Below are 27,175 nucleotides of genomic sequence, written 5' to 3'. Positions count from 1 at the left end.
TTACCTGATGTAAAACCACTTGCACTTTACAAATCAGAACCCAGTCCTCTGCCTGGTCACCATTCCCCAGCAGGTGTTTGGCAGGTAGCAGGTATTTGGAACCTCGGGGGCAAAGCTCACAATGCTGTCTTTCCCCACACGGGTTCAGTGGGTTTTTGTTTGGTGTGGTGTCTGGCACCTTCCAGACCAGTGAGCTTTGAATTTACAATGAGGTTTAGCAGGCTAAGGAAACTCCTTACTTGGTGCTATTCCCACTCACGTTCAGGCAGATCCGGGGATCTGACCATGGCAATAAAGCAACTACCGCGACAAAGCAAGTCACACGAGTTCTTTCGGTTTTCCAGGAACATAGAAAAATAATGTTCACGCTACACTTTACACACGTTACTCTATTAAGTGTGCGACAGCATGATGTCTAAAAAAATGTACAAACCTGAATTAAGAAATACTTTATTACTAAAAAATGTGACCCATTATCTGAGCCCTGTGGAAAAATGGCACCCATAGACTCGTCCCATGCATGGTGGCCACAAACCCTCAATTTGTAAAAAAAAAAAAAAAAAAAGCAATACCTGCAAAGCACAATAAAGAAAGCACAACAAGACGAGGTGTGCCTGTACTCACTCAACAGGCGCCAATGGAATATGACAAGATAAAGAGAGTCAGCCAGTGAGTACTGCTGTCACTTCTGGTAAATGATCTCATTTCTCCAACATCAACGTCCTCCTCACCTAACTCCTGGATTAACAACCGCCCCACTCTCCTAAGTTAGGTTGAAGATGAAAGGGACACGGTGGCTGGCACAGAGTGGATACTCAATAAACTCAGTTCCCCTTCTGCTTGGGAAAGAGCCCTGCCAGGTGCTGAGAGAGACGCAGGAGGAGCGGAGCCTGCCCACGGAGGGGTAAACTGGAGAGGGAGGGGGCGTGTGTGGACGGACCAGGCACAGAGGAGAGGGTGGGATGCGGCTGTCTGAACGAAGTCAAACACAAGGAAATGATGAGCTCCCTTAGCAGCTGTCCTCCAGCACGTAGGCCGGGAAGGCTCAGCCCGGCCCCCAACCTCAGGCGTCTGGGATGCACTCTCGGAACACAGCAGTGCTGACCCACCTCAGGAAATCCAGCTGCTTCAGGAGCCCCGACTTCTCCCGCTGCAGACCCTCCGTCACGCGGTACACTTCCCTAGGGAGGAGGCAAACGGCGGCCATGAGCGGCTGTTCTGGGGGTGAGGCACTCAGGACCCCTCCCGCTGGGGACAGAGGGGTTGAGAGGAAAATGGCCTTCCTTGGAGATCTCAGTGAGCCATCAGACACCCTATTTGGAAGGTAAAATTATCCCCATTTTGCAGACAGTCAGAGAGGTACAGAACCTCTCCTGGCTCACACAGGCAATCCAGGGTCGTGATCACGGCCTCCTGGCCCCAAACCTGCTCATTCCGCAGCCACCCTCACGCCACCTGTGGGCACGACTCTATGGGAGACAACTGGACTGTTTTTCCCGGGCTCCAAACGGTCCTGCTGCTCAGAGTTCGGGGAACTCGAGTCGATATTCTTCTCCAGCCCAGTCTTGGAGGGCGAGCGTACAACAGCTATTCTTCCCCTGCGTGCTAGGAGCTCTCGAAGAATCGTTTTCCTGCCTCGCCTTCCCCCAGAGTCTCCAGTCTGTTCCCAGATACCTGGAAATTCCACTCTCGGTCAGTCACTACTTTGACTTGGGATTTCTTATCTCTAGCTATAAAGCAGAGATTTAATGCGTCAGTTATATCACAGTATGAAGCTGTCAATCATATCAGGAGTTTTCAGGAAGTGGGGAGAAGCTGAGAGTTCCGTGGAGGCTGGAGGGCAACGGGGCGAGGCGGGGGTCTGTCCAGCGCTCCCGTCTGCTTCCACACCGCAGGGCCCCGTCTGCAAGCAGGGCCAGGAAGAAACAAGGGAGAGAGCAGAAAGGAGGGCTGGGGAGGGAAGAAGGAAGGCAGGAATGGAGGGAGGAAGAGAGGAAGAAGGGGAGGAAGGAAGGAAGGAAGGAAGGAAGGAAGGAAGGAAGGAAGGAAGGAAGGAAGGAAGGAAGGGAGGAAAAAAGGGAGGAAGGAAGGGGTAAGTTGGGGAGGTATTCAGTAACAGTCAGGGAAGAAAGGAAAAAAAGCTGAACTGGGTGACGCTGGAAAGTGAACCTTGCATAATTTCCTCCCATCTTTTCCTCTGTGCTCTGCACCGTGGTTCATGCAAACGGTCCGAAGGTCCACATTTCCAAACTGCAGCACAGCATTTAGTGTAGGGAGCATCGTCCAGCCTGACAATGTCATCACTTTCCCTAGGTTGTTGGGGCACCTGGACTGTGCACACACTGGGATGGGCAAGGACAGCCACCCTCTGCCACCCCATCAATGTCCTTGTTGATGTGGTGAAACAGAACCAGCTTGCTGGGTCCATAAGACCCACGCCCGGCTCATAATAACCTGGTTTCTGAAGAGTTATCTGTAGTGGCCTTCTCTCCCCTTTACAGAATAATTATAAAGTCAATTAACAATAACGGTCTGAATCAGATAGGAAGTTCACCTCAGACGATCCTAATTAAGCAGCAAAACTTCTCGGGCTCCTGTAGACCTGCAACTTCTTAACATTTTATTACCAGCTATATTTAATTTCAACTTGAAGGAAAACAATGTATTTACCATTGTCCCAACTGGGTCCCCAAACCCCTTTCTAGGGTTGTGCTCCGATGAGCAGAATTGGAGCTGCCTACTGGCTGCCTCTGTGCCCCCGGAGTCAAGCTGGCCTGGCCGGCTTTGTGCACCCCCAACCCCCGTCCTGCTTCTCTCTGGGGGCAGCAGGGAGCAGACAGCTGAGGAAAACCACTCACTGGAGATCTCAGGTCTGGGTTCTCCAGGGTGTTTGACTGAGGAGCCAATTCCTAAATAACAAGTTGTCCCAGGTCTTCTCTGACTGTTTTCATAGAACCAGCTGATCGCTGGAGCTATACAAACACACATACAAATACACACATATATTATACTACATATCAATGTGAACACATCTGTCCATTTGTCTAGTAAACATACATCCGGTTGGAAGCATATAGACAGATATACAGCTGACCTTGAACAATGTGAGGGTTAATCCCCTGCACAGTTGAAAATCCATATAACCTAAGTCAGCCCTCGACTTAACACAGATTCCCGCCAACCAGGGATAGAAATGTAGCTGATCCTGGGGCAACTCGGGTGTGAACTGCTCCGACCATGTACACAAAGTGGACCTGCACAGTTCAAACACACATCGCTCAAGAGTCAACGGTGTGCACATACACATAGACACACACATTCAGATTGCTTTGCGTTAACAAAAAGAAAAGTATTTCTGAAAAGAATGGAACTTGGGTGTTTGACTGAGTGACCTTGAAAGTCCTAACTTAGACATTCTAAAAGTTTAGATTGGTAGTATGTGAACTCAAAGGGAAAGGACTTGCCACTTTCCACGGGAGTGGTTGGTGAGAGGTTTATGGTTGCTTTTAGGGAGCTGCTGTTGTTTGGTTTGTAGGAGATGGATCAGATATGTAGAACAGTCCAAAATATATTGTCAAGTGAAAAGTGCTGGCAAATGCAGAATAATGTGCTACTGTTTTGTAAATGAAAATTGTGTGTGTGTGTGTGTGTGTGTGTGTGTGTGCGCGCGCTCTGGAAGGACCCACAAGAAACCATGACTTGTGGCCTCTGGGTGGCTGGAGGCTGAAAGTGATGGGGTGGCGGGGTGTGCATCCTTTTGTGTCCTTTGAATTTTGTGCCTTGTTATAAAATATCTATCCTAAATAAAAGCTAACTAACAGAAGAAACAGAGGGGTGCTGCTTTTCAGTTGACCTTCATCTTTATAGCATCGTCCCTGCTTGGTTGTTCTTTCTTTATCTTATTTTAAAATTGAGTTCTCCTTCCGTGAGCCTCTTTAGAGAACAGGAAAATTAATTTGTCCATTCAGAAGTCTAGCTGATAAATGACTAAGTCTGTCTATCAGCGAACCTCACCCTTTCCCCTCCCAGTTGTTCCGGAGCAGCCTCAAGCAGCAAGACATTGTCAGGAGAAGCTGTGTTGCTTTGGGTTGGTCACCGTACCTCTCTGAGCCTCTTCATTTGAGAGATGGATTAGAGCATTAAGGTTCTATCGGTACTGTGGGTCTGGGACTCTATTCCACAGAGAACAAGCTAGGCTCTCTCTGTCCTTCCTCCTGACTTCCCTGGACCGGACAGGACAAGACATGCTCTCCTGGGCTCCAGCACACTTTTTGACTCTACAGAACACTGCAGGCTTCTCCAAAACAAGCCCTGAAGGTCCTGGAATAATCTCTTCTTCCTAACCCTCCTTCCCTATTTAAATTCCCAACCTCCAGAGACTGCATCTCTGGCTTGCTTAATTAAGATAAGGCTGGGGGAAGATGTCATCCTCCTGTTGGGATCTGGTGCTCCACGCTGGGTGCTCATCCCATTTGCGGTTCTAATGGTGTGCCTTCAGATGTTTGCTGCTTTTAGAACTTGATTGGATTTTAAGAGCCTGCAGCCTTAATTCTGTTTGTCAAGTTAAATGCCTGTACCTTGTTGACCTGCTCTCAATGAGGAGGAACTGATTCTGCTCGTTTACAGTGAAATATACTGTCCTTCCACGGGTCACCCAAGAATTGGAATGGAGGGGTTTTGTTTTAAGTCAGCCACTTGGAATTTTATATATGTATATATATACATATATACATTTGTGTGTGTGTGTGTGTGTGTGTGTGTGTGTGTAGTTAACTGGAGATATCTTACTAGGGTAAAACTTTAAATCCAAACACCTGCTTTTCATCCTAGCAATCAACCTCACATGCTATAAGACAGCACACATCAGCCAGACAGCAGGACAATTTGATTTAGGCCAGTGGACCATTTGGCCAACAGTCCAACAGAGTGAGGGCTTTCACTTTTGATCAAGGAGAGTGAACATTTGCGTAACATCCAGCACTGGTAAATAATGCTGCCCTTTCCTCCGAAATCAGACTTTTCATCCCATCCAGCGCAGGACCGGACACCTGAAGACACTTTGCTGGAGAATGGCTGCATCAGTGAATGAGACATGAACCAGTGAGTGGGTGAGCGGTGGCCAGTCCAACGCCTGCGCAAACACGTTCTAGCTGGCTCATTATTCCCTGGGAGGAGTCAGCAAGATATGTGTAGCCCTGAGCATCTTGGACAGATACTGAAAACCTCAAACCTCAGTTTCCTCATCTACAAATCAAAGTTGGTCTCTGCCACATCAGGGTGCTGTAAGGGTTATATGAGATAATGTTGAATTATCAGCATGAGCTGTATTGAATGCCCAGCACAGTAGCAGGCACAGAGTAGTTTTCAATAAAGATTTGCCAAATAGTAAGTACATAAGGGTGTGGAGAAATGAATGAACAGATAAACAAGTGAGATTTTTCCCCCGGGCCTCAGGATGCATTTGGTCTCCAAGATAAATGCTGATATTCCTCAGCAACTTCTCTAGCTCAGCACAAACCTACACCTTGACTCTCCTCAGGCACGTCTCTGCCTATTAAACGGAACCCCGTGGCTGGACACTAGGAGCAGTTCACCCGCAAACCAGGCCCTGAGAGGCGTGGGGCTCCCCGCAGCGGGCCCCACAGAGGAGCGCTGGCGGGAAAGGGGGCAGAGCTGCAGTGAGGATCCCAGGGCGCCCTCACACGCCCCGTCCAATTTCATGTCGACCTCAGGAGTCTTCGGGCGTCACCCTCGTCCACTTGGGTCTCCCAGGTCTCTAAACTATGACAGTCATGTTTGGTCTGCCCACTCACTCAGCATTTTCTCACGGACTGAACTATGTATTCATTGGCTGGATAACATGTCTTCCTGATCACATAATAAACCTTCCGAGAACAGAGTTGTATATTGTCATCCTAGCTAATGCTCAGCACAGCTTACTAGTTGCAGAACCTTAGACGAGATCTCAGGGAGCATGGAACCCAATCCCCATTTTACAGGCAAGGGAACAGGGCCTCAGGGAGGGGAGACAGACGCTCCCCATGGGAGGGAGCTGGAGGCAGGAGGGTCCCCGGGGAGACTCACATCTCCTTCTCCTGGTGGAGCTTGTGGGCCTCGTGCTGGAGGCTCTCTAGCTGCTGCTGGGCGTCCCGCAGCTCCCGGGAGGTGCGCTCCAGCTCCTGGGCCAGCTCCTGGTTGGTGAGTCTCAGCTTGGTGTTCTCAGCCTTGGTTTCGTGCTTGTCATTATGCAGGGCTGTGCACTGGCCTTCCAGCTGGAAGAGATGGGGGACAGGATCGGGGAGCAAGCACCATGGTCAGGCTGGCGTGCCCCAGCCTCGCCGGGCTTTCTCCACTTGGTGGGCAGGGGCCATCGCTGTGCCCTCACTGCCCTCAAACCTCCTTCATCCCCAGGTGCACCCTTCAGGGGGCCGGAGGGGCTTCCGGGGCGTATCTCACCTCTCCCCGTCTCCACAGGGCTACTGGGAACGGAAATGCCACAGCCGCCTGCATTTCTTATCTCAGTGATGACAATCATCATCATCCCATCGAGGATCTCAACAACGGTCATCTCATCGAGCCCTTGAGATCCACTGTAAACCCTTCCTAATGTCCCTGAAGCCATTTCCTCTCCTTGGCCATCCATGGAATGCGGAACAGGGAAGGGGCGTCCTCATAAACCATCCTTCTTAATTTTGGATACTGAGAGCATATGTATCTATTACCTCTCCTTCTCTCAGCCACTAAGTCCGACCCCTTTAATCGACAGAAGCTCTGTATGGTAACCAGAGACCCTGAACATTCACAAGAAGTAGCACAAACAGGTCAAACCAAACGTGTCCCTAAAGCAACTTTGTGCACCTTCAGCTCTTCTTGGCGGGTGGCTCTGCCTTGCAGAGCTTCCCACCTTCGCACTGGAGGAAGCAGCAAACCAAGACAAATTGATTATAATAAATTGAGCTTAATGAATGCAGCCGGTAAGGGGAGGAGGAAGAAACGACGAGGAGTTTCGTGTGGCTCTCACGAGGCTCCTGTGTAATGGGGTAAGCATTCGGTGAGTAACTCGGGTGGCAATCACTCATGTGCAGGATAAATCTAATCGGTGAGGACTCAACGCACAATTAGTGCGGAGGAGAAAGAGGAGGGGAGCAAGGCGCGGCTGTGGAAGGGGGTGGGAAGGCAGCTGGCAGGTCCTGAAGTCGGAATCACGTTGTTGCTGAAGAAAAGAACCAGACTCCATAGACTGGGTAGCAGCAGGCGGGGGGGGGGGGGGGGGGCAGCCTCCAGCCTTCGCAGGGGGTGTCTTCAAGCATATTTTAATGTGTTGCTAAAAATAGCCCTCTCTATTCAAACAGAAGCAATGTGTCTGGGTCTGTCCAGGGCTGGATTGCTCCCAGCAGAGGACAAAACAAAACAGGAGGACAAGAGGACCTCTGGCCTCTCTCCCCCTCAGGCCCTTACTTTGGGGAGGAGGCTGTGAGCCTGGGGCTTGCCTAGGCAATCGGGGTTCCTGGGGTCGGTAGCGGGGCGTTCCCAGGGTATTCGCAGCCTTAGCAGATGGACCCTGCCCCGCGCAGTGCACCTGGCCCGCTGCTGCAGCTCAGGCGCATCAGAGGGGCACCTGGGGCCTGCACCCGCCCGGCAGGAGGAGGGAACAGTCACAAAGAGGCTGCCCGACCTCGTCCAGTGGGGTCGAGGCTGCACCTTTGAAGAGCCTCCCCCAGCTGGAGGCATCCATAGCCATCCTGGCAGGAAGACTTGACTCTGCCGCCTCTCCCAAGGTACCAGTGACTGTCCCTGGTAACTCCGCATTCCCCCCCCCCCCCTTCCCTTACACAGCAGGAGACAAATGAAAACTTTGACATGCCGGCGGCTCCTGGGCACAATTATACGGCAATGACTGCTGAGACTTCAAGGGAGAATTCTTAGCAACTTCTCAAGTTAAACACCTGGCCCTGGAGAATTAAAGGCTTTATCTTGGGATCATCTGAGATTTCAAATGCTATCTTGCACAACTAAATGGTTCTTCTCAGACTGAAAAAAGAGACGTCCTTCAGCGAACGGCAGGGAAAGTGGGCCAGAGCCAGGGAAGGGCTGCAGGAGGCCCAGGCGTCGGAGCACACAGCCTACCCGCTTCTGTTTCTGGGCGAGCTGCTCCAGCTCCTGCTCCTTAGACAGCAGCTTCTGCTCCAGCTCCCGGCTGCGGGCCTGAAACCGCTCCGTGTCCTGCAAGCCAGAGAGACGGACACGTGAGGCTTCGATGCACCCGGGATGGAGATGTTTTCCCCACCCGAACCTGCTCAACCGCAGGGCCCCCCATCCTTGTGGGCTTTGGGGCCTTCCCCACAACATCCCGGGGCCTCGGTGACCTGCCAGCTGGTTGGTGCGGCCCGGTGAGACCGGGAGAGCACACGTGCTCAGTGCCGCTTGACCGGTGACCAAGCACCGCCCCCAGGAAGAGGCAGTGCCAGTCAGTGGGGGGGTGCTGAGCAGGGAGACGGGAACAGGGGCCTGAGCTCACATCTCAGGCTGTCTCCTCGTTTGGAAACCAGGGGGTGGGTTATCTTTCCATTTGGATGTCCTGTTTCACCTTGGACCCTGTCTTTGATCCCTTAAATGACCTTCACTCTGGAAACACACAGCATCACTTCCTGTGGGTCTAGGTGCCCTCTGTTTCCTCACCGTGAGGGAGGTTTCCCAGGCCCCGATGTGCCTGCCCCTGAGCTCCGGAGCCCCGTCCCTCCCGCCCCAGAACTGAGCTTCCGCACAGGGGTGTGCAGGCCCTGGACGCAGGTGTGAAGGGACCGGGTGGTGGGATACAGAGGGAAGTGTGTAGGTTGTCAGGATGCCTGACCCTCTCCAGAGCCTGGAATGGTGTAAGGCAGCGGTTCCCAACCTGTGGGTCGCGACCCCTTTGGGAGTCAAATGACCCTTTCATCAGGGTCGCCTAAGACATAACAGTAGCAACATTAGTTATGAAGTACCAACAAAAATAGTGTTATGGTTGGGGGCCACCACAACACGAGGAACTGTATTAAAGGGTCGCGGCCTGAGGAGGGTTGAGAACCACTGGTGTAAGGGCCCTGAGCTGGGTGCCAGGAGACGGGTTCCAGCCCTCGCCTTGCCCAGCTAATTCTTCTAGATCACGGTGTGTTTGAGCACAGAATAGAAATGAAAATACTCCGGCCACTTGTAGCTGTCCCCTTGCCTGAAGGCAGAGCAGAGATGCAAACCACGCAGGAAGAAAAGACGTCACTGTAGCCTCCAGGAGATCGGGTTCCCCGTGTGCCTTCACCGGAGGGCAGCCCTGTCCGGCGGGCAGCGTGGGCACGACCGGGCAGCAGCAGACTTGGGGACACACTGCTCTCAGGGCAGAGACCCTTCTGTTCAAAGGCTCAGGGATTTCCCGGGCTCGTCGTCTGCAGACACTGCCGGCTGCCTCTACCCATTTTCAGGCAGCAACTGCAGCTCAGGGACAGCACGCGATGGTCCTCCTCTCAACCCCATGCCCTGCGGAAGCAGGTTTGGGGAGGCCGTTCCTGCTCCTTACAGGGAGCCTGCGTCATTTGGCCTATCTGCCGCTCAGGGAGCAGTGCCAGGGGGGCAGTAGACCAGCTCCAGAATCCCCACGCCAGGGCTGCCATCGCCGGGACGGGCCTGAGGGGTGTCTTATGGCCCCGCCCGCACGGACCTTTGAAGGGTCCATTACCCTGGAGCCGGAGTGTGTAAAGTGACCAATATGTCCCTCGGGGTCAAATAAACTGCTAAACGTAGAACCAGAACCCAAGTCCTGGCCAGGGGGCCCCGCTTTTCCCGTGTTGTCATCAACTGTGACATCACTGTCCCCACACTGTGGCTGGGCAAAAGCCTGTGCAGCAACAGCTCAGCACAGTCTGCCAGTTCCCATGTTTGCACAGAAGCATGACCCTGAGCCCTGAGTCTGGAAGGTGTTCGCTGCTGAGAAGGGAGAAGCGGGGCGCAGAAGTGGTGCAGCAGCAGTGAGGTCAGGTCACCTCCACGACACTAACTGGTCCTTGAGTTGTCCCTCCGACCTCGTCCCACGCCCAGTCCCCATGCGCTGGCCCACCTTTTGCTTCTGGAGGCATGCCCCCCCCCCTTTTTTAAATCCTCACTTGATATTTTTCATTGATAATTTTTTTTTTTTTTTGGTAGAATGAGAGGGAGGGAGGGAGAGAGAGAGAAACATCCACGTGAGATTGGTTGCCTCCCACACAACCCCAACCAGGCTGGGGATCAAACTTGCAACCAAGGTACATGCTTTGACTAGAATTGAACTCACAACTCTTCGGTCCATGGGCCGAATCTCTAACCACTGAGACAAACCACCAGGGCACATGTCCCTTTCTTTAGCCAGGACCTTTGACCTGCTGTCATGTCCCAGGCAGAGGGGCAAATGCCCCAGAGCTCAGCCCCTCTGTGCAATGGTCCATTTGGGGTCAAGGAAGTAGCTCTCCGGCAGCGGGGACAGGGGGACACTGCTGTTCTCAGGAGACTATTTCAGGGTCTGCAAGGTGAGGAGTGTGTGAGTTCTGTCTGCCCTACACTCACTGGCGAGGCTGAAGGTTGGGGGCAGCCGGACGTTTCACGGCGCTGAAGAAGAATGGGGGGAGGGCTGGGAATACCGACCCGTCTCCGGGGGGTTCTAGTTGGAGAGCATGGCTGGCTTGTTCTGGAAAGCATCCAGACTCCCTCCCCCGCTGAATGGCATCTGTGATAATAAACGATGTGGATAATCAAAGCGACATACAATTAAAAATGGTTCACACCAACCTGCGTTAGCAGGAGAAAAGAGGTTGTGATTACAGCCCAGGTTCAGGGCTGGGTGGCGAGGGATGATGTGGTCCGTGTGTGTGTGTCCCCCAAATTGATATGCTGTCTCCTAACCCCCAGGTGATGGTAATAAGAGGTGGGGCCTTTGGGAGGTGATTACTGCCCTTATAAAAGGGACTCTGGGGCGCCGCTTGGCCCCTTCACCGTGTGAGGAGACAAGGGTTAGCAGGCAGCTGCGACCCGGAACCGGCTCTCACCAGAACCTGCCCACCCTGATCTCTGACCTCTAGAATGGTGAGAAATAAATGTCTGCGGTTTATAAGCCAATCAGTTTATGGTATTTTTGTAATAGCGGCCCAGACTGACTAAGGCGGAGGCCACTATTCAAGACAAAGATTTTCCTGCCGAGAACTCACCAAGTATAATCCAAAAATGGATAACCGAAAGTCTCCTGCACTTCGATTTATGAATATGGATTTGCTTAGCTTGGCTAAAAGAGGTGATGATTTGACCAGCTCTGACCTCCCAAGACGAAGAGCAGGCTATTTGCCAGACGAGGAATAGGAACTGTGAGTTTCAAATGTTCTCCCATGGTATCTGGGAATTGGTTTGTCTGGAGTGTTACATTTCCTGGGTGTCCAGGGGGAAGGGTGGGGTATGCAGGCTGTCAGGACGGGAGGGAAATGGGCCAGGGCGTTTGGGAGGGCATGCCACGTGGGTCTGGAGCCCAGCCAGTACCAGACTCGGTCTTCAGGGCTTTAACTCGTAAATCACACACCTGCGTCCTTAGTGCACTTACTCGCTCACTTGTTCATTCACTCTGATCCAACACAGTTGAGTACCTACTGTGTTCCGGGTGTGGTCAAGGTGCTGCGGATACATTGGTAAGTAAAAGCCAAAGATCCCTGCTCTTGTGGAGCTTATATGTTAGTAGGAGCAGACAGACCTCAATCAATAAAGATAAACAAGCACAGCCCGGCTGGTGTGGCTCAGTGGTTGAGCGTTGACCCATGCACCAAGAGGTCACAGGTTCGATTCCTGGTCAGGGCACAGCTCAGGTTGTGGGCCCGATCCCCAGTGAGGGGCATGCAGGAGGCGGCCAACTGATGTTTTCTCTCATCAATGTTTCTATCTCTCCCTTCCTCTCCTTCCTCTCTCCTTAAACGAAGAAAAAAAATTTAAAACCAAATTAAATAAAAAATAAACAAGTACATTATATGCTATGTTTGAAGGTGACAAAGAAATAAATGAAGTGGAGGAAGAGGGAATCCACAATGCCACGGGGAGGCACTGAGCCGGACGTGGAGGAGGCAGTCCGAGTAGGGAGATCGCCGTGGCCGCAGAGCCAAGCCCCGGGAGAGGACTCTTACTTTCAGGAGAAACTGCTCCTTCTCACTTTTGATTTGCTGTTCCATCTCCTCATAGAGATGCTGGATTTCTTCATCATACGCAGCGATTTTCCTGCAGAGATGGCAAAAGGAGAGTCTGATGAGGGCTACAGTGAAATTCCTTTTTCCCACAGAAGCAAATCTGGAGCTGTGGGTGCTGGGGGGACACTGTGTAGGTCAGGTCAGCCAGAGCTGCAGGATCAGTTCCCCGGGATCAGCTGACCACCGCGGCCAGGAGGACCCTCTCCTGCCCCGTCTCCTGCCATCACTCCTGGCCATGCACATGCTCCTCGGCCAAGCTCCCCGGCTCCATCTCCTTTACTCCACTTTGTTCCAACACCAAGGCCCTGGCCTCGGCCACACTCGCCTCCCTCCTGCCCGCTGCCCCGATGCTTGCAGACAGCATAAGCTGTGTGGGCTTCTACCTGTTTGGTTTCTTGGTCTATCGCCTTCCCCCTTTGGTGTGTTCTCCCTACCTGGCACTGCCTGAACTGCACTAGCAGACGGCTCGCCTGAAATGGGGTGACATCTGTGTGATACACATTTCTTGTAAGATCTCAAAAGACTGCATGACAATGACAACCACCACCACTGCACCCCCTGCAGACAGAAGGGGCCACACCTGCCCAAGTGCTCACGCCCTCTGGGCACAGGGCCACAGGGCCACAGGCAGGCAGCAGGAGGCAGTTGAGGCTGCTTAAAGGCTAGAGTTATGCCCGGCCGGCGTGGCTCAGTGGACTGAGCACCGTCCCATGGACTGAGAGGTCCTGGTTCGATTCCCGGTCAGGGCACACGCCCGGGTTGTGGGCTCGATCCCCAGTGGGGGGCGTGCAGGAGGCAGCCGATCGATGTTGATGCTTCTCTCTCACATTGATGTTTCTATCTCTCTCTCCCTTTCCCTTCTTCTCTCTCTCTCTTAAAAAAAAAAAATCAATAAAAAATTAAAAAAAAAATAACTAAAGGCTAGAGTTGCAATGAGATGTCCTCATCCCCCTCTCAGCATCCTCTCCCTCCTTGGAAGAGCCCCACAGAACAGGAAGGAAGTTCATGGGTACTGGGTTCCTACAGAGATGAGGAAAAAAGTGGCTGTGGGGACAGGACAAGGTTCATAGGTCACCCTGGGGTTGTTCCTCCCTTTCTCCCAGTTATAGATCCTCCTTCAAATACACCCCCCCCCCCCCATTCAAACAAGAAGGGTCAGGTCTTGGCATTTGAACGGGGACTGGAAGTTATCACACCAGCACTGACGTTCCCAGGGGATGCATTTCTGTACCTTTTCTCCGACCTGCAATGACAGGCCCCCTCTCCGCCCTCCCTCTCCGCCCTCTCTCCTGTTGCGGGAATCCAGGCCCAGTGAACACGCCGAAGTCAGGGCTCTCGAGGTCTGTTCTGAGTATGTAACACACACATCTTGCAAATTTTGTCAATTGTCACTTTAAACTCAAATGATGGAAGTCCCTTCTGCCCTCAATTCAAATAAGGAGACTTTAATAAGAGGAAACAGCCCCGGTCCTCAGTTCTGAGTCACTGGGGAGATTTCTGAAGAAAACATCAAGGATAAGAATGTATTTATTCCCCTGAGACTTCCATCATTTTAATCCCTACCTCCATATGTCCACTTGGGACTCTAATCCAGTGCCCACTGTCCCTGCTGCCCACTCGCTGCCCGCTCCTCACCTGCCACCTGTCGGGAACATTCACATGCACAGACCGAGCAATGACTAAGGAGACATTTTGACTGGCACCCCTCCAATTCGACACAAACCACAAAACAGACGCAGACAAAGGAACTGGCGTGAGTCTCCGTGGTCAAGGTCACTCATATTAGAGCATCAGCCTGAGCTCCTTTTCTGGCTGTACCTCCAATGTCAGACACCCGACTCTGAGTGAGTACGGCAATGGCCCCAGCATGTGCTCGACAGAAAGTGACGGGTCTCCAGGACTTCCTGAGCTGGAGCCCGGGCTTTACCGTCGTGTCGGACGTCCTTTAATGCTGAGAGTAAGAAACCTGTTCTTGGTAAATGACAGATGTTTGGGATTGTTTTTTGTTCTTAGCTAACCCGTAACAATGACAAGAAAATCTTAGAGAGAACTAAGGAGCAAAAGCACCTGCTGTTAAATAGAGACATCTCAGGGACAGAAATGAATACAGTTCGAAAGAACTTTCAGCAGGAAGAATGGTCTTCGCCTGGTCCCTGGGATCATCTTTCTGTGCTTGAAGAAACGTAGATGGTAGGTGGCAAATGGTGTCAAGGAAAACTTTTAGACAGAAATTCCAACTATATAAATACTGGAGAACTAATAAAGTGAGATGAGAGGAACTAAAAATTTAATTTGGCTCTGTTAAAGAAATACTAATTACAGTCATTCATATAAGCTGTTTACCATGTATGCCTAAACACCGTGCAGGGCATTAATTCTGCACTGTCATAAAATGTGTTACATTAACTTTGCTCTAAGTTTTATTTGATTAAATTAATAAACTCTGTGATTTTTGCTCACGTGTCAGCTTGCTGGTCATGAAGTAATTTTGTGCACTGCTAACAGAACAAATGGAGGAAAGGCAGATGGAACCTCTGAACGGGGTGCACTCCCGGCCCTCACCCACAAGGTTGGTCCGCTGCAGACACGCTCGCTGGGCATCAGTGAACTGGGCCCAACCAGACTCACACGTGGAACCAAGCCTTCGGAAATGCGTTGGCTTGGCTGGACTCCTGGGAGACTGCCCAGGCCTGAACGACTTTGGAGGATGAGCCCTGACTCATGACCAGCCTGATGAGACACATGAGAAGCCAGCTCAGGATTCAGAGCCAGCTCATTTCCTCCAGGTGACCTTGGACAAGCTCTCCGACCTTAGATACCAGGGTAGCACCTGCCCTGCATCCTCCCCAGCACTGTCATGATGAATGACAGACAAGAGAGCGGGTATGGGAAGCATCTGGAACAACAAAGCCCTAAATAAATGGAGGGATTATTTATTATGGTCATTAGTATCAGGGACTGCGGAGCAGCAGCATTCCCCCAAGGGGAGGCGGGTCTTAGTTTCAAGGATAAAGGGGCTGCTAGGTTCGGAAAGGGTCAGAGACAATCAGGAAGAAGAAGAACCGAAAAGCTCGGTCAATAAAAACTGCAGTCAGACTAATCCGTCCGAGACCAGGCTGCAGAGAGCAGGGGCTGCGGAGGCCCAGCCTGCACCCGCGCGCAGCTGTGACAGCAATGATGACGACATACACTGGACAGGTCTGTGCGCCAGGCGTGCGGTGTTGCAGCCAGTCACCCTCATTCTGCCGTCAGAGGAAACGGGCAACCAATGATGTTTGCTTATTATGTACATTTTTGTTACCACGATTTTCTTTTTTCTTTTTTTAATCCTCACCGGAGGAGGGTGAGGACATTCTTCGATATTTTGTTCAGATAGAGTGGGAGGGAGAGAGACAAACATTGATAACATGCACGTGAAAGGGACACATCGAGTGGCTGCCACCCGCATGACCCAACCAGGGCCGGGGTCAAACTGCAACCGAGGTACATGCCCTTAGCGGGAACCGAACCCTGGTCTCTCCGGACTGCAGGCCGACGCTCTAACCGCTGAGCCAAACCGGCCAGGGCTGTTACCACGATTTTCTAAAACCACTCTCATTGCCCGGTGCACACACACACACACACAGACTTGGAAGTCTTCTCCATGAGATTCCCCCATCCATTCTGAACCTCGTTGACCCCCTCTCTGAACTCCTAGGACACCCTATGTTTTTATTTGACATTTAATTTTAAAGTCCTGAACAACTGTTTTATTTGGGTTAATGCTGTCTCAACTAAGTTATAAACACACAGACATGTATGCCACCCACAGGCCTTGTTCTCAGAATGTTAATGTTTAAGACTTGGGATACCACACTCAGAAGCCTATGGACCATCTTGGGGGAACACCAGATTCCAGAGGAACTGACGAATTCCAGGGTTGGAAGGTTTGTCTGACCCAATCACCTATTTTTCTGGTATTAAAATCTTTGCCACAATATCCTCACCAAGTATTTAACCAAGCTAGGTTAGAACACCCCCAGTGATAGGAAGCCTGCTGGATCTCTAAGCAACTCTTTCATCTCTAGAATATTCTGGCCCATAGAAATATGTCTTTCTGTGATCATATCCCTCTTCTCCATAAAAACCTTTAGCATTAAGACTTCAAGGAGTAGCCCTGGGTTCAGGCCATGCCTCTCTTCTTCCTCCAACCACGTCTCCCATGGATTTTTTTAAAGTCCCCTCACCATTCCCTTTATGCCTCTCAAGAAAGGCTCTAATTTAGCCTTCTCAGATCATGGAGCCCCAAACAGAACGCCCTGTGTACAAAGTCTGATCAGTGTAGGTTAGAGCTGGGCTACTGCCTCTCCTGTTCTAGATGCTGCGAATCTATTCATGCAACCTAACATCACATGATTTTTCTTGGCAGCCACATCATAGGTGATGAAGGCTGGGCCCATTTTTCAACTAAAAACTAAGCTTTATGGCTCTGTGATAGTTTTTGTTTTAAAGATTGTGCAATTGAATCATATCTCTCCTACTTTGTGCTCTGTCATTGGCTTTCTGGATTTTGGCAAAATCTCTAATGTAATTCTGTCAGACTTCATGTTTGTTAGATTCAGTTCATCTTTCCAGCTTGTCACTGTCTTAATGGATTCCAACTGGTTGTTCAGTGTACTCAATGACTTTCTGAATTTTGTTATATTTTGAATTTTCAATCACAATGTAAGCTGAATAATTTATAATGTTGGTTTTGATTACTTCATTTATCTGAGTTATTTAGAAGACTGTTTTTTAAAATATGCAAACTATTGGTTCTCAGTTTTACTGTATTATAATAAGAGAATATACTGATAAGGTATTTACTTTACAAAATCTATTAACCTTCCCTTTGTAACCAGAAACACTATCAATTTTATGTAAATTCTATGAGCGGCATGTGTGTCTTATTGTAGGGCACACATTCTACATCCATCTCTTAAATTAAGCCTTTTGGTTGATGGTTTCAAATACTGTATATATTTAATGTACTTTCTGCCTGACTAATGTGTCAAATTTAAGACAAGTTTATTAAAGTCTTCTAAAATCATTCTTAAATCTTGTTTTTATCAGAATTTCTTTGTTTTTCTAAAAGTCTCTGCCTTAATATTTTGCTGCTACGTTATTAGTGCATAAAAGTTTGTATCTGTTGTATCTTCTTTATGGATGGAACTTTATACTACAAAATATGTCCCCTTATCTCCCTGTACTTATGCCATTGGTTAAAATGTTCAACAAGACAAGGATAACAAGCTATAGTAAAGCTCTCTGAGCTATTAATTAATAAATGTGAACATAAATATGAAACTTGTCTTCTATTAGCCATTCTTAAACATCCCCCCTTTTCCAGGGCAGTCTTTAATTATTTCATTGTCTGCTGTCTATGCCTAGTTATTTTGAACTATAAGTAGAAGAAGAGACAGAGAAATACATGTGGGAAGGAGCCAGCCAGAGTAAATAATAGTCATGAGCACTAATATTTATCCTCATCTTTCACTATGATGCCTTAATGGCTTCTCTAGCATATTCCAGGGTGGTCTAGGTCATAACCCGCTGCTGACAGCTATGGTTGGCTCAGAGTTCATTAGGACTAGAGTTAAAAAGCCTCAATTCAAATCCTAGTTCTTGCATTTACAAGATTTTTAGCTTTGGACAAGTCACATTACATCAGTGAGCCTGAGGTTATCTGTATCTGAAAATCAGATGGTAATACCTACTTTAGAAAAGGATGTGAGAGTTAAGTAAGAATATGCATGTGGCAGTTTCTGGATGTGGGTACTCTGGGAAGTGGCAGCAAGGGGCTGGTGAAGACTCTGTAGTTCTGAAAGGTGTAGTGAGAAAACCTGCACAACAGCTTGCACAACATGGTTGGGGTTGAGCCTCACAGTCAGCCACCCTGAGGGGCGATCCCACCCATGAAAAGGATAACAACAATCAAGACCCAATTACAACAGGAGAACCTAAATAACCCACACAAGGAACATTCCTATAGCATCAGCTCAGGAGATCAAGGAGACTACACCACTGGGTTCCACAGGATACTTATGACATAAGGTCACCCCACAAACACTGGGAGTCATAGCAGTTCTATCTAATACATAGAAACAAACAGAAAAAGACAGCTAAAATTGGGAGATAAATAAACAACTGCAAATAAAAGAAAAGGAGGACTCTCCAGAAATAGGGTTAAGTGAAATGAATGGAGGCAAGCAATTTATCAGACATAGAGTTCAAAGTAATGGTTATAAGGATGCTCAAGGAACTTACTAAGAACTACAAGAAACTTAATGGGAACCACAAGGAACTCAGTGGGAACTACATCAGCATGAAAAGGATATAGAAACCATGAATAAGAACCAGTTGGAAGTAAAGAATACCATATCTGACATCAAGAATACACAAGAAGGAATTAAAGGAAGGCTGGATGAATCAGAGGATCAAATTAGCAATTTGGAAGACAAGATTTTAAAAAACCGACCCATTTAGAGCAGTGAAAAGGAAAAAATATTTTTAAAAAATGAGGATAGTTTGGGGCAACATGAAATGTAACAATATCCACATCATAGAGGTACCAGAAGGAGAATACAGTGAACAAGAGATAGAAAACCTGTTTGAAGAAACAATGACAGAAAACTTCCCTAACCCGATGAAGAAAACAGTCACACAAGTTCAGGAAGTACAGTGAGTCTCAAGCAAGAGGAACCCAAAGAGACCAACACAAAGACATATCATAATTGAAATGGCAAAAGTTAAAGACAAAGAGAGAATCTTAAAGGCACCAAGAGAGAAACAGTTAGTTAGTTACCTATTAAGCCATTCCCAAAAGGCTGTTGGCTGAGTTTTCAATAGAAACGCTTTAGGCCAGAAAGGATTGGCATGAAGTATTCAAAGTAATAAAAAGCAAGGACCTGAAACCAAGACTACTTTATTCAGCAAGGCTATCATTTAAAATTAAAGGCAAAATAAAAGAGTTTTCCAGATTTAAAAAAAAAAAAAAAAGGCTAAAGAAGTTCATTATCACACCAGCATTGCAAGAAATGTTAAAAGGACTGCTTTAAGAAGAAGAAATAGAGAAAGAGGAAAACATTGGTATAAAGAAAAAAAAATGGCAATAAAAAAGTACCTATCAATAATAACCTTAAATGTAAATGGATTCCATGCGCCAATCAAAAGGTATAGGGTAACTGAATGGGTAAGAAAACATGATCCATATATATACTATTGGACAGGTACATATAAAAAATGCAGCTAGATCGCTAACTTACACCATACACAAGAATAAACTCAAAATTGACAGAAGACTTAAAAAGTTACAAAACCATAAAAATCCTCCAAAAAACATAAGCAATAAAATCTCAGGCATTTTTCAGAGCAATCTTTTTGCTGATATGTCTCCAAGGGCAAGGGAAACACAGGAGAAATAAACAAATGAGACTACATCAAACTAAAAAGCTTCTTCACAGCAAAAGAAACCATCAACAAAAAGGAAATGGAACCCACAATATGGGAGGACACATTCACCAATGATTTATTTAATAAGAGGTTAATCTCCAAAATATATGAAGAACTTCTACAACTCAACACTAGGGAGACAAATAATCCAATTTTTTAAAAATGGTCAAAGGACCTGAAGAGACATTTCTCCAAAGAAGACATACAGATGGCCAAGAAACATATGAAAAAATGCTCAACATCATTAATCATTAGAGAGATGTAAATTAAAAGTACAGTGAGCTATTACCTCACACCTGTCAGAATGGCTATGATCAGTAAATCAACAACAAATGCTGGCAAGGATGTGGAGAAAAGGGAACCCTAGTGCACTGTTGTTGGGAATGCAAACTGGTACAGTCACTGTGGAAAACAGTATGGTGTTTCCTCAAAAAATTAAAAAATTTTTACCCAGCTATCCCACTTCTGGGTATATATCCTAAGAATTCTGAAACACCAGTCAGAAAGAATATATGCACCCCTATGTTTATAGAAGCATTATTTACAATAGCCAAGATCTGGAAACACCCCAAGTGACGATCAGTAGAAGAGTGGATAAAAAAGCTGTGCTACATTTGGAATACTATGCAGCTGTGAAAAAGAAGGAACTCTTACCCTTTGCAACGGCATGGATGAACCTGGAGATTATTATGCTAAGCAAAATAAGCCAGTCAGAGAAAGACAAATACCATATGGTCTCACTAATATGTGGAATCTAATGAACAAAATAAACTGATGAACACAATAGAACCAGAGGCATGGATACATGGAACAGACTGACAAATGTCCGAGGGGATGGGGGTGGGGAGAACTGGATAAAGAAAGGTAGAGGGATTACCTAAAGAACATATATGTATAGCCCATGGATATAGACGATAGTGTGGGGAGGTCCAAGGGCTGGGAGTGCAGGAGCTCAGTGGAGGGGAGAAATGGGGGACATCTCTAATAGTGTCAACAGTAAAAATTTAAATAAAAAAGAATATCCATGCGGAAGGGTCTAATATGAAGGGTAGCAGACAGACCGCATTTAATCAATTCTAATTCAATGAATTCTCTGATTCTCCAGACGCCTGCGGACCCCATTTTGAGAGTTGCTACGCTACAGTTCCTTCCAACTTCAGCCATGGAGCCAGTAGAAGCTGCAGAGTCGTGCAGCAGCGTGAGTATGACATGAAGACGTGAGCAGCAAGGGGGCGCATTCGGGAACAGAAGACATGGAGAAAGACACGAGCTGGAGCGGCTCAGTAGAGAAGAGTTAATGTGGAGAGAGAGATCTATAAATCACTACCAACATTAAAAGGTATTGATGAAGCCCTTCATAAAGCAACAATAATTTAAACTTATGGAATGGTCTCTGCACAGTAGAAATTTAGCGCCTATGAACACCAGATCCAATGCAAGTCTGGAATAGAGGAAAGAAACAGGCAGGAACCCCCCACCATGAAGTAGACCAGCTCCCTGTGCCCTGCTGGGCTCTCGCTGACAGTGCCTGGCAACCACAGAGCCCTGGGGGAGGGGAGGGGAGGGAGCCACCTGCCCTGGTAGTGGGGAGGACGGTAGAGTTGTCAGGGGGAAAGTTAATGAGGGCTGAGTCCTGGAAAGAAGACTTCCAACAGTGAGGGAAGGAGCAACAGGTATGTACTGAGGGCGCCATGTGGGCAGTGAGGGACCTGAAGGATCTGAGTCCATGCTCAGATCCAACTTAGAGCACGGAATGTCAGCCAGGTCTCTGACCGCGGCAGATGCCCCTCTCTAAAGGAGGAGCGTAAGTGTGTGTGCGTGTGTGCGCTCGCACGCGTGGTACCGGAGATTGAAGGATGGGACGTGTGGGAAGAAGACTAGGGTGGGGAAATAGTGGTTCTCTTGAAATCAAGGCTTAGGTTCTGAGAGGCCTTTACAGATAGGTTACAGAGAACTAACTGGAAGGTGAGGTGCGGTTAGTAATAACTGACCCTGCCAGTCTCCCCCCGGGCCGTGAAAAGTCATTAACCTTCACAAAGTGGTCTGCACACCGAGTTCAGGTACCACACCAGGGTAAAGCATTAATACTCAATCTAACAGGCCAAGACCTTCCTGCTCTAGAATATTACTCAGTCAAATATGTTTTCTCTGTTCCCTCTCTCCTTTGCCTTCACTTAGGAACAAATTCCTCTTGGATTTCGGGGAGGGGGTGTGCCTCAGAAAGTTATAGGGTTCACCTTCTAGGTTCTAGGCAGGGGTGTGCTGAAATCATTCCAGGAAGAAAACTACCTTCTCTTTTCCCTAAATGAAGGTGTAGTCTTGACCGTGGACAGAACAAATGACATTTCTCTACATTTTAGATAACTTTCAGACGCTGGAACTCAAGGCAGAGCTTCAGAAATGGCCACCGGCCTTGGGCAGTAGTCACCTTGTTTCATGGGTGTCTGTGCGCAGGCAATGGCCAGGTCAATGTCTCCTGGTGGGCAAAATCTGATGAAAAGCAGGCGCAAATGAGGAAGAACTCCTCCTCTGCTCCCCTCCCCTGCTCCCCTCCCCTCCCCTGCTCCCCTCCCCTGCTCACCTCCCCTCCCCTCCCCCTTCTCCTTCCCCCTCCCCTCCCCATCACAAACTCTGAGCTTAAAAAGCTCTTGTATTCCACCTCCTTTGTTTTGCATGTGAAAAAAATGAGGGTCAAAGCTTGAAGTGATCAGCCTGTGGTCACCCAGACTCCCTGGGCTGGGGCAGGGAGAGAACCCAGGCCTCGACTCCCAGTCCCATGTTCCATCCACAGCATGACAGTCTTCCCAAGCATCCTAAGTTTTAAAACTGACAACTCCCTGCATTTGCACTTAGGATCCTCAATGATGTCAGTTCCCTCTGGAGCCTGTCAGTTGTGGGATGAGCAGAAACCAGAGCTGACTGACAGCACTACAGGCCTGGGGAGAGGAAGGTCATGGCCAAGGCCTGACTCCCTTTCCCACATCTCCCCCACCCCACATGCACTGATCTGAGTGAAGACTTTGGACTGTAAAAGTCTCAAGGAGTCTGCTATTTGCCAGAGGAGGAAATGGAAGCAAGTTCAGCCTCAGCCAGCTTTGCGCTTGAGAAGAAAAGGAGGGAGTCAGACTCACCACTGCCCCCTGCCATCGTCTTAAAGAGTTGCAGTCTCTGGACAGTGAGGAGAAGCTCTTGCTGGAAAATTCTTATTTACAGGTTTCTTATTCCCCTGTAAACAGTCTCTCTTGGCCTCCCTAATTGTACGACTGTCTCTCTCTCACACGCACATGCACACTTGAGAGCTTAATAAAAGGAAAACAAGAATTTGTAGAAAATTCTGCAAAGGCTGTGAAACCACCGATTGAATTTCCAAGATGGATGGTTTCTCCCTAATTAGATTTTCTTGTCTTGTATAAACCAACTTTGCAGCTTTATCCCATCCTATAAAACAAACCATTTTTCATTAACTAGGTTTACAAATGGTGCCCATGGAGCCCTCGGAGCACAGCCTCACCTTTCCGATTGCTCAGAGTGACGGTAGCAGCGTGCTGCCGCCTCGGACAGTAAGACACCATCGAAACACAGGGGCCTGATTAAGCCAGAGCCGCCTCACCTCGAACCCTCACTGAGAACGTATCTTGACTCTCAGAGCAGGAGTAAAATCAGGAGTGAGGTTGGAACGGCACCCCGGTGTACCTTTTGCAGGCTGATACGTTCTAGAAGGACAAGCCGGAGCTGCATTTCTCAAAGTGTGGTCTGTGGGCCTCCTGCATGAGAACCACTGGGTGCGGGGGTGGGGTGGGGGGGACATGCCAGGGCCCCTCCCCCAAACACACTGATTTACACTCTCTGGGAAAGGACTACGAATCTACCTTTTTTTTTTTTAATCCTCACCCAAGGATATATTTTTATTTATCTATTTATCCCAGATAGAGTGGTAGGGAGAGAGAAGGAGAGAAAGGGAGAGAGAGAGAGAAACATCGAGAGAGGAACACATCGACTGGTTGCCTCCCGCATGACCCCGAACGGGGCCGGGGACGAACCGCAACCAAGGTAGGTGCCCTTGGCTGGAATCAAACTCGCGACTCATTGGTTCGCAGGCTGACGCTCTAACTGCTGAGCCAAACCGGCCAGGGCCGAATGTACCTTTTAATCAAGATTCTCTGGTCATTGTGAAGCAAGCTAGCATTCAAGAACGATGCAGCGGAGGCCCTTCCCAGGTGGCACATAAGGACCACCTGCTGTATGTATGGTGTTTAATTTGCTGCCCTACCTGGAGGCTGGGCCAAAGAAATGAGGACCCCACTCCCCCAAAGATTCTCAGTCCCTGAAGCTCCACATCGCAGAACGCTGATTCTCAGGCTTGGTGGGGCTGCCCGACCGGCTGTGACACGTTCTCTCCTGGCCCGGACACGGTCCCCGAGCCCAGGAAAGCGCCTGGACAAGGAAAGACTGCGGGTGAGAACGGTCCCAGCGAGGGGGGTGTGCTAAGCCTGTCCAGCCAAGTGTGAGCCACTGATGGGAGGGAACCCGAGGTCGTGCCCAGGCTATGAAGCCACGGAGGACTGAGCCAGGGCAGGCAGAGCGCAGCCCGTGGCCGGCCTTTGATCCCAAGCCTTTTTCTTTTTTTTTTTGCTCAGTCCCTCCAAGACAAGAAGAGAGAGAACTCATGGAAATGGACAACAGTATGGTGATTGCAAGGGGTGCAGGTGGAAGAGGGAATAAATGGTGATGGATGAAACAGAGCCTTTTATTCCAAAGCTCAAAGCGCTCCCCAGACACAACCAATTCATCTTTACCCCTGGCCTGGGGGTTAGATCCTGGCAGACTCCAGTCCCCACCCTAGACCATGTGAACTGGGCCCTCCTGGGGCGGGGCCCGGGCACCCCCAGTAACTCTGGTGAAAGGTCCAAATCTCTCCTGCCTCCAGACAGCACCGTTCTACACCCAGACAGCTCAAGCTTCTCTTCCAAGAAAAGGTCATTGCGGAGGGTGCTTTCCATGCAAGACATTCCTAATTCTGGCAGCCAGAGCTCTTCCTCGGTCTAAACTGTACCCCTCATGCTAAATGCAAAGTTGTCTGAGCCTCTGCACAGGGCGCAGGGCAGTGTAACCCCGCGTCCACGGATGGAGCACGCCTCACCCTGGAAGTCCCGCAGGAGCTGGGCCGTAACCTGAGGTGCCTGCATTTGACCCTGTGCTCCACCTCACCCCACAGGACCGTGGCCGCTTCCCAGTGGACCTGCAGTGGAGTCAGACAGTGTACTCAGGCTCCAGCTCAAGTCTGCGATTTCCTCCACCTCTGCTCCAAAGGACAAGGGCTGGGAGACGGAATACTCCCAGACTCGCCTCTTTTCTTATTCCCAGTACACAGGTTAAAAAAAAAACAAACTCATGGCAGTGAGGTAGGCATTTCTGACAATGCCCCAGAGGCTGGGTCTCCTGACATCAGCTTTCAAGAGCTTCCCCCGAGCACTCAACCGAACTGCACTCTCCCACCTCCCAGAACCTGGAGGTGAACCTGGAGAGGAAGTGGGGGCCTGTTTCACTCACTGCAGCAAAACTGTAGCCCTGAGGGACAGGAAGTCCGTGTCCTGTGTGACCTGGTTGAGGCCCCCACCCGAGGTCAGTCCCACCTCCTCTGGGCCCAGTGGGAGAAAGAAATGAGGTATGTGGTTTGGAAAAGGAGGAGGAAGCAGAGGCCGCTGCTGCTAATGGCAACGCGGTCTAGTGTTTCAACAGCACGGGAATTTGCTGGCCAGCTTTGTGGCAGAATTTTTATGGGGGTAAACTCTGCCTCATCGGTGTGATCATAAACTCCTCAAAGAGAGGGAGTCTGTGTTCTATTTGCTTATCTCAGAGCCTGGCAGGGTAAGTGCTTATTAAATGTGCTGCTAGAAACACGTGGATCGCATCCCTGGTGCCTGGTCCCGAGCTGGACACACAGCAGTAATGACCTGCGCTCTCGTCACCGTCTCCGGGGCAGGTGCGCATTCCCAGGTGGGACTGAAGTGCTATTCCCTGGGCTGGAAGGCCCGCTGTGGAGGGGCCTGGGACATGCTCTGACACGTCCCAGGATTCCCAGCTCCAGCCTGAACCAGGCCATTCCCGAGCTTCCTTCACCAGCATCTTTCTGCTCCTCCCACGAAGAAGCCCCAAACCTCTAAACTCATCACCAAGAAGATGCCACAGAACCACTTAACTTCACCCTGAGTCGTTTGTAAAGAATCCCATTGAAATGTTCTAAACCCGCCCTGGCTGGGCTGCTCAGTGGTTAGAGCGCCAGCCCTGAACCAGTGAGTCGTGGGTTGTGGTTCGTCCCCAGCCACGGTCAGGGTGTGGTTGTGCGGGAGGCAGGCAGGCGATGTGTCCCTCTCACATCGATGTTTCCGTCTCCCTCCCTCCGTCTCTCTTCCCCCCACTCTATCTGAACAAAAATGGAGAAATATCCTCGGATGAGGATTAAAAGAAAAAAAAGAAAGAAATGTCCTAAACCCTATTGGGGATTTGGTTTCCTGTTTGACTTCTGGGCTCTAATAGGTCTTATAGACCACCTGGTCCAGTCGTAACCCAAAAGCAGGATGTCACCAGACATTTCTTTTTTTGCCTTGAAGAGAAGAGAGACTCTGATAGAAAATATCAAAGCAAGTCACATATAAGGGTGAGCACTATTTCACGAACCTCTGTTTCAGTTAAACACACGTTTAAGTGTATGGAGGTTACAAAATCAAGTGAGTTCTTCTAGGGAGTCACCATCACAAAGAGTTTGAAAAACACCAATCCCGTTCTCTCGCGTTACCGATATGGAGACTAATGCACAGAGAGGTAGAGCACGTTGCCCAAGCTCACACAGCTGGTCAGCGGCAGCCTAGGCAAAAACTCCGGTTTCTCCTGTCCTGTTGCAGTGATCTGATCACTGCAGCCTGCAGTTCTCTGGTGCACCCAGAAAACACCCCTGGAATGGGACTAGCAAGAGAGTGCAGTGGGTCCCCAGTCCCACCAGAGCTGCCAGCTGACCCCAGGCTGCTGTCGCTGGTAGGGATATCGACAGACAATGGGCTCAGAGGGCTGGACCTTTGGCCGAGCTAGTTTTGCACATGCATCCAAGGCTGACATTGACTTTCATCTCAAAACGTCTTAAGCAATCACTAAATCAGGGCAAAAGCACTAATCGAGGCCACTTTGAGATGGATGTAAGGGCTGAGAGGCTCTGTCGCAGGTCAGGAGCACCGGTCTCTCTCTGCAGGAGTGTGGGCCAGCACAGCAGCGTCCTGCAGACGAGACTCCAGGCCACGGCTGGCCCATTCAGACTGCGCTTACCTCACCTCCCACAGGACAAGAGTCGCCTCCTCTCTGGGGGTGCCACCCGACTTGTGGCTGTGGCTCCTGGTATGATCAATGCTGTGGTCCGGGGGGAGTGGGGGTGTGGTAAGGGTCAGACACAAATCCAGCCCCCTCATTTTACAGATAGAAAAACCAGGTTCAGACAG

At 49.4% G+C, this 27,175-nt stretch overlaps 1 protein-coding gene across 1 annotated transcript in view; it reads right to left on the bottom strand.

The window, feature by feature from the left end:
* The window catches only part of CRACR2A (calcium release activated channel regulator 2A), a 104,919-nt gene that overhangs the window by 6,944 nt on the left and 70,800 nt on the right, over positions 1 to 27,175 (bottom strand). Inside the window, exons 6-9 of the mRNA XM_036251790.1 lie at positions 12,159 to 12,249; positions 8,128 to 8,223; positions 6,085 to 6,272; positions 1,110 to 1,181 (exon numbers count right to left, since the gene is read on the bottom strand). Coding sequence (XP_036107683.1) covers positions 1,110 to 1,181; positions 6,085 to 6,272; positions 8,128 to 8,223; positions 12,159 to 12,249 — 447 coding nt within the window. The remainder of the gene's footprint in view (positions 1 to 1,109; positions 1,182 to 6,084; positions 6,273 to 8,127; positions 8,224 to 12,158; positions 12,250 to 27,175) is intronic.

The sequence above is a fragment of the Molossus molossus genome, unplaced genomic scaffold (genome assembly GCF_014108415.1).
Source record: "Molossus molossus isolate mMolMol1 unplaced genomic scaffold, mMolMol1.p scaffold_m16_p_10, whole genome shotgun sequence".
Classification (NCBI taxonomy): Eukaryota; Metazoa; Chordata; class Mammalia; order Chiroptera; family Molossidae; genus Molossus; species Molossus molossus.
This window is presented reverse-complemented; position numbering and strand designations above follow the sequence as displayed.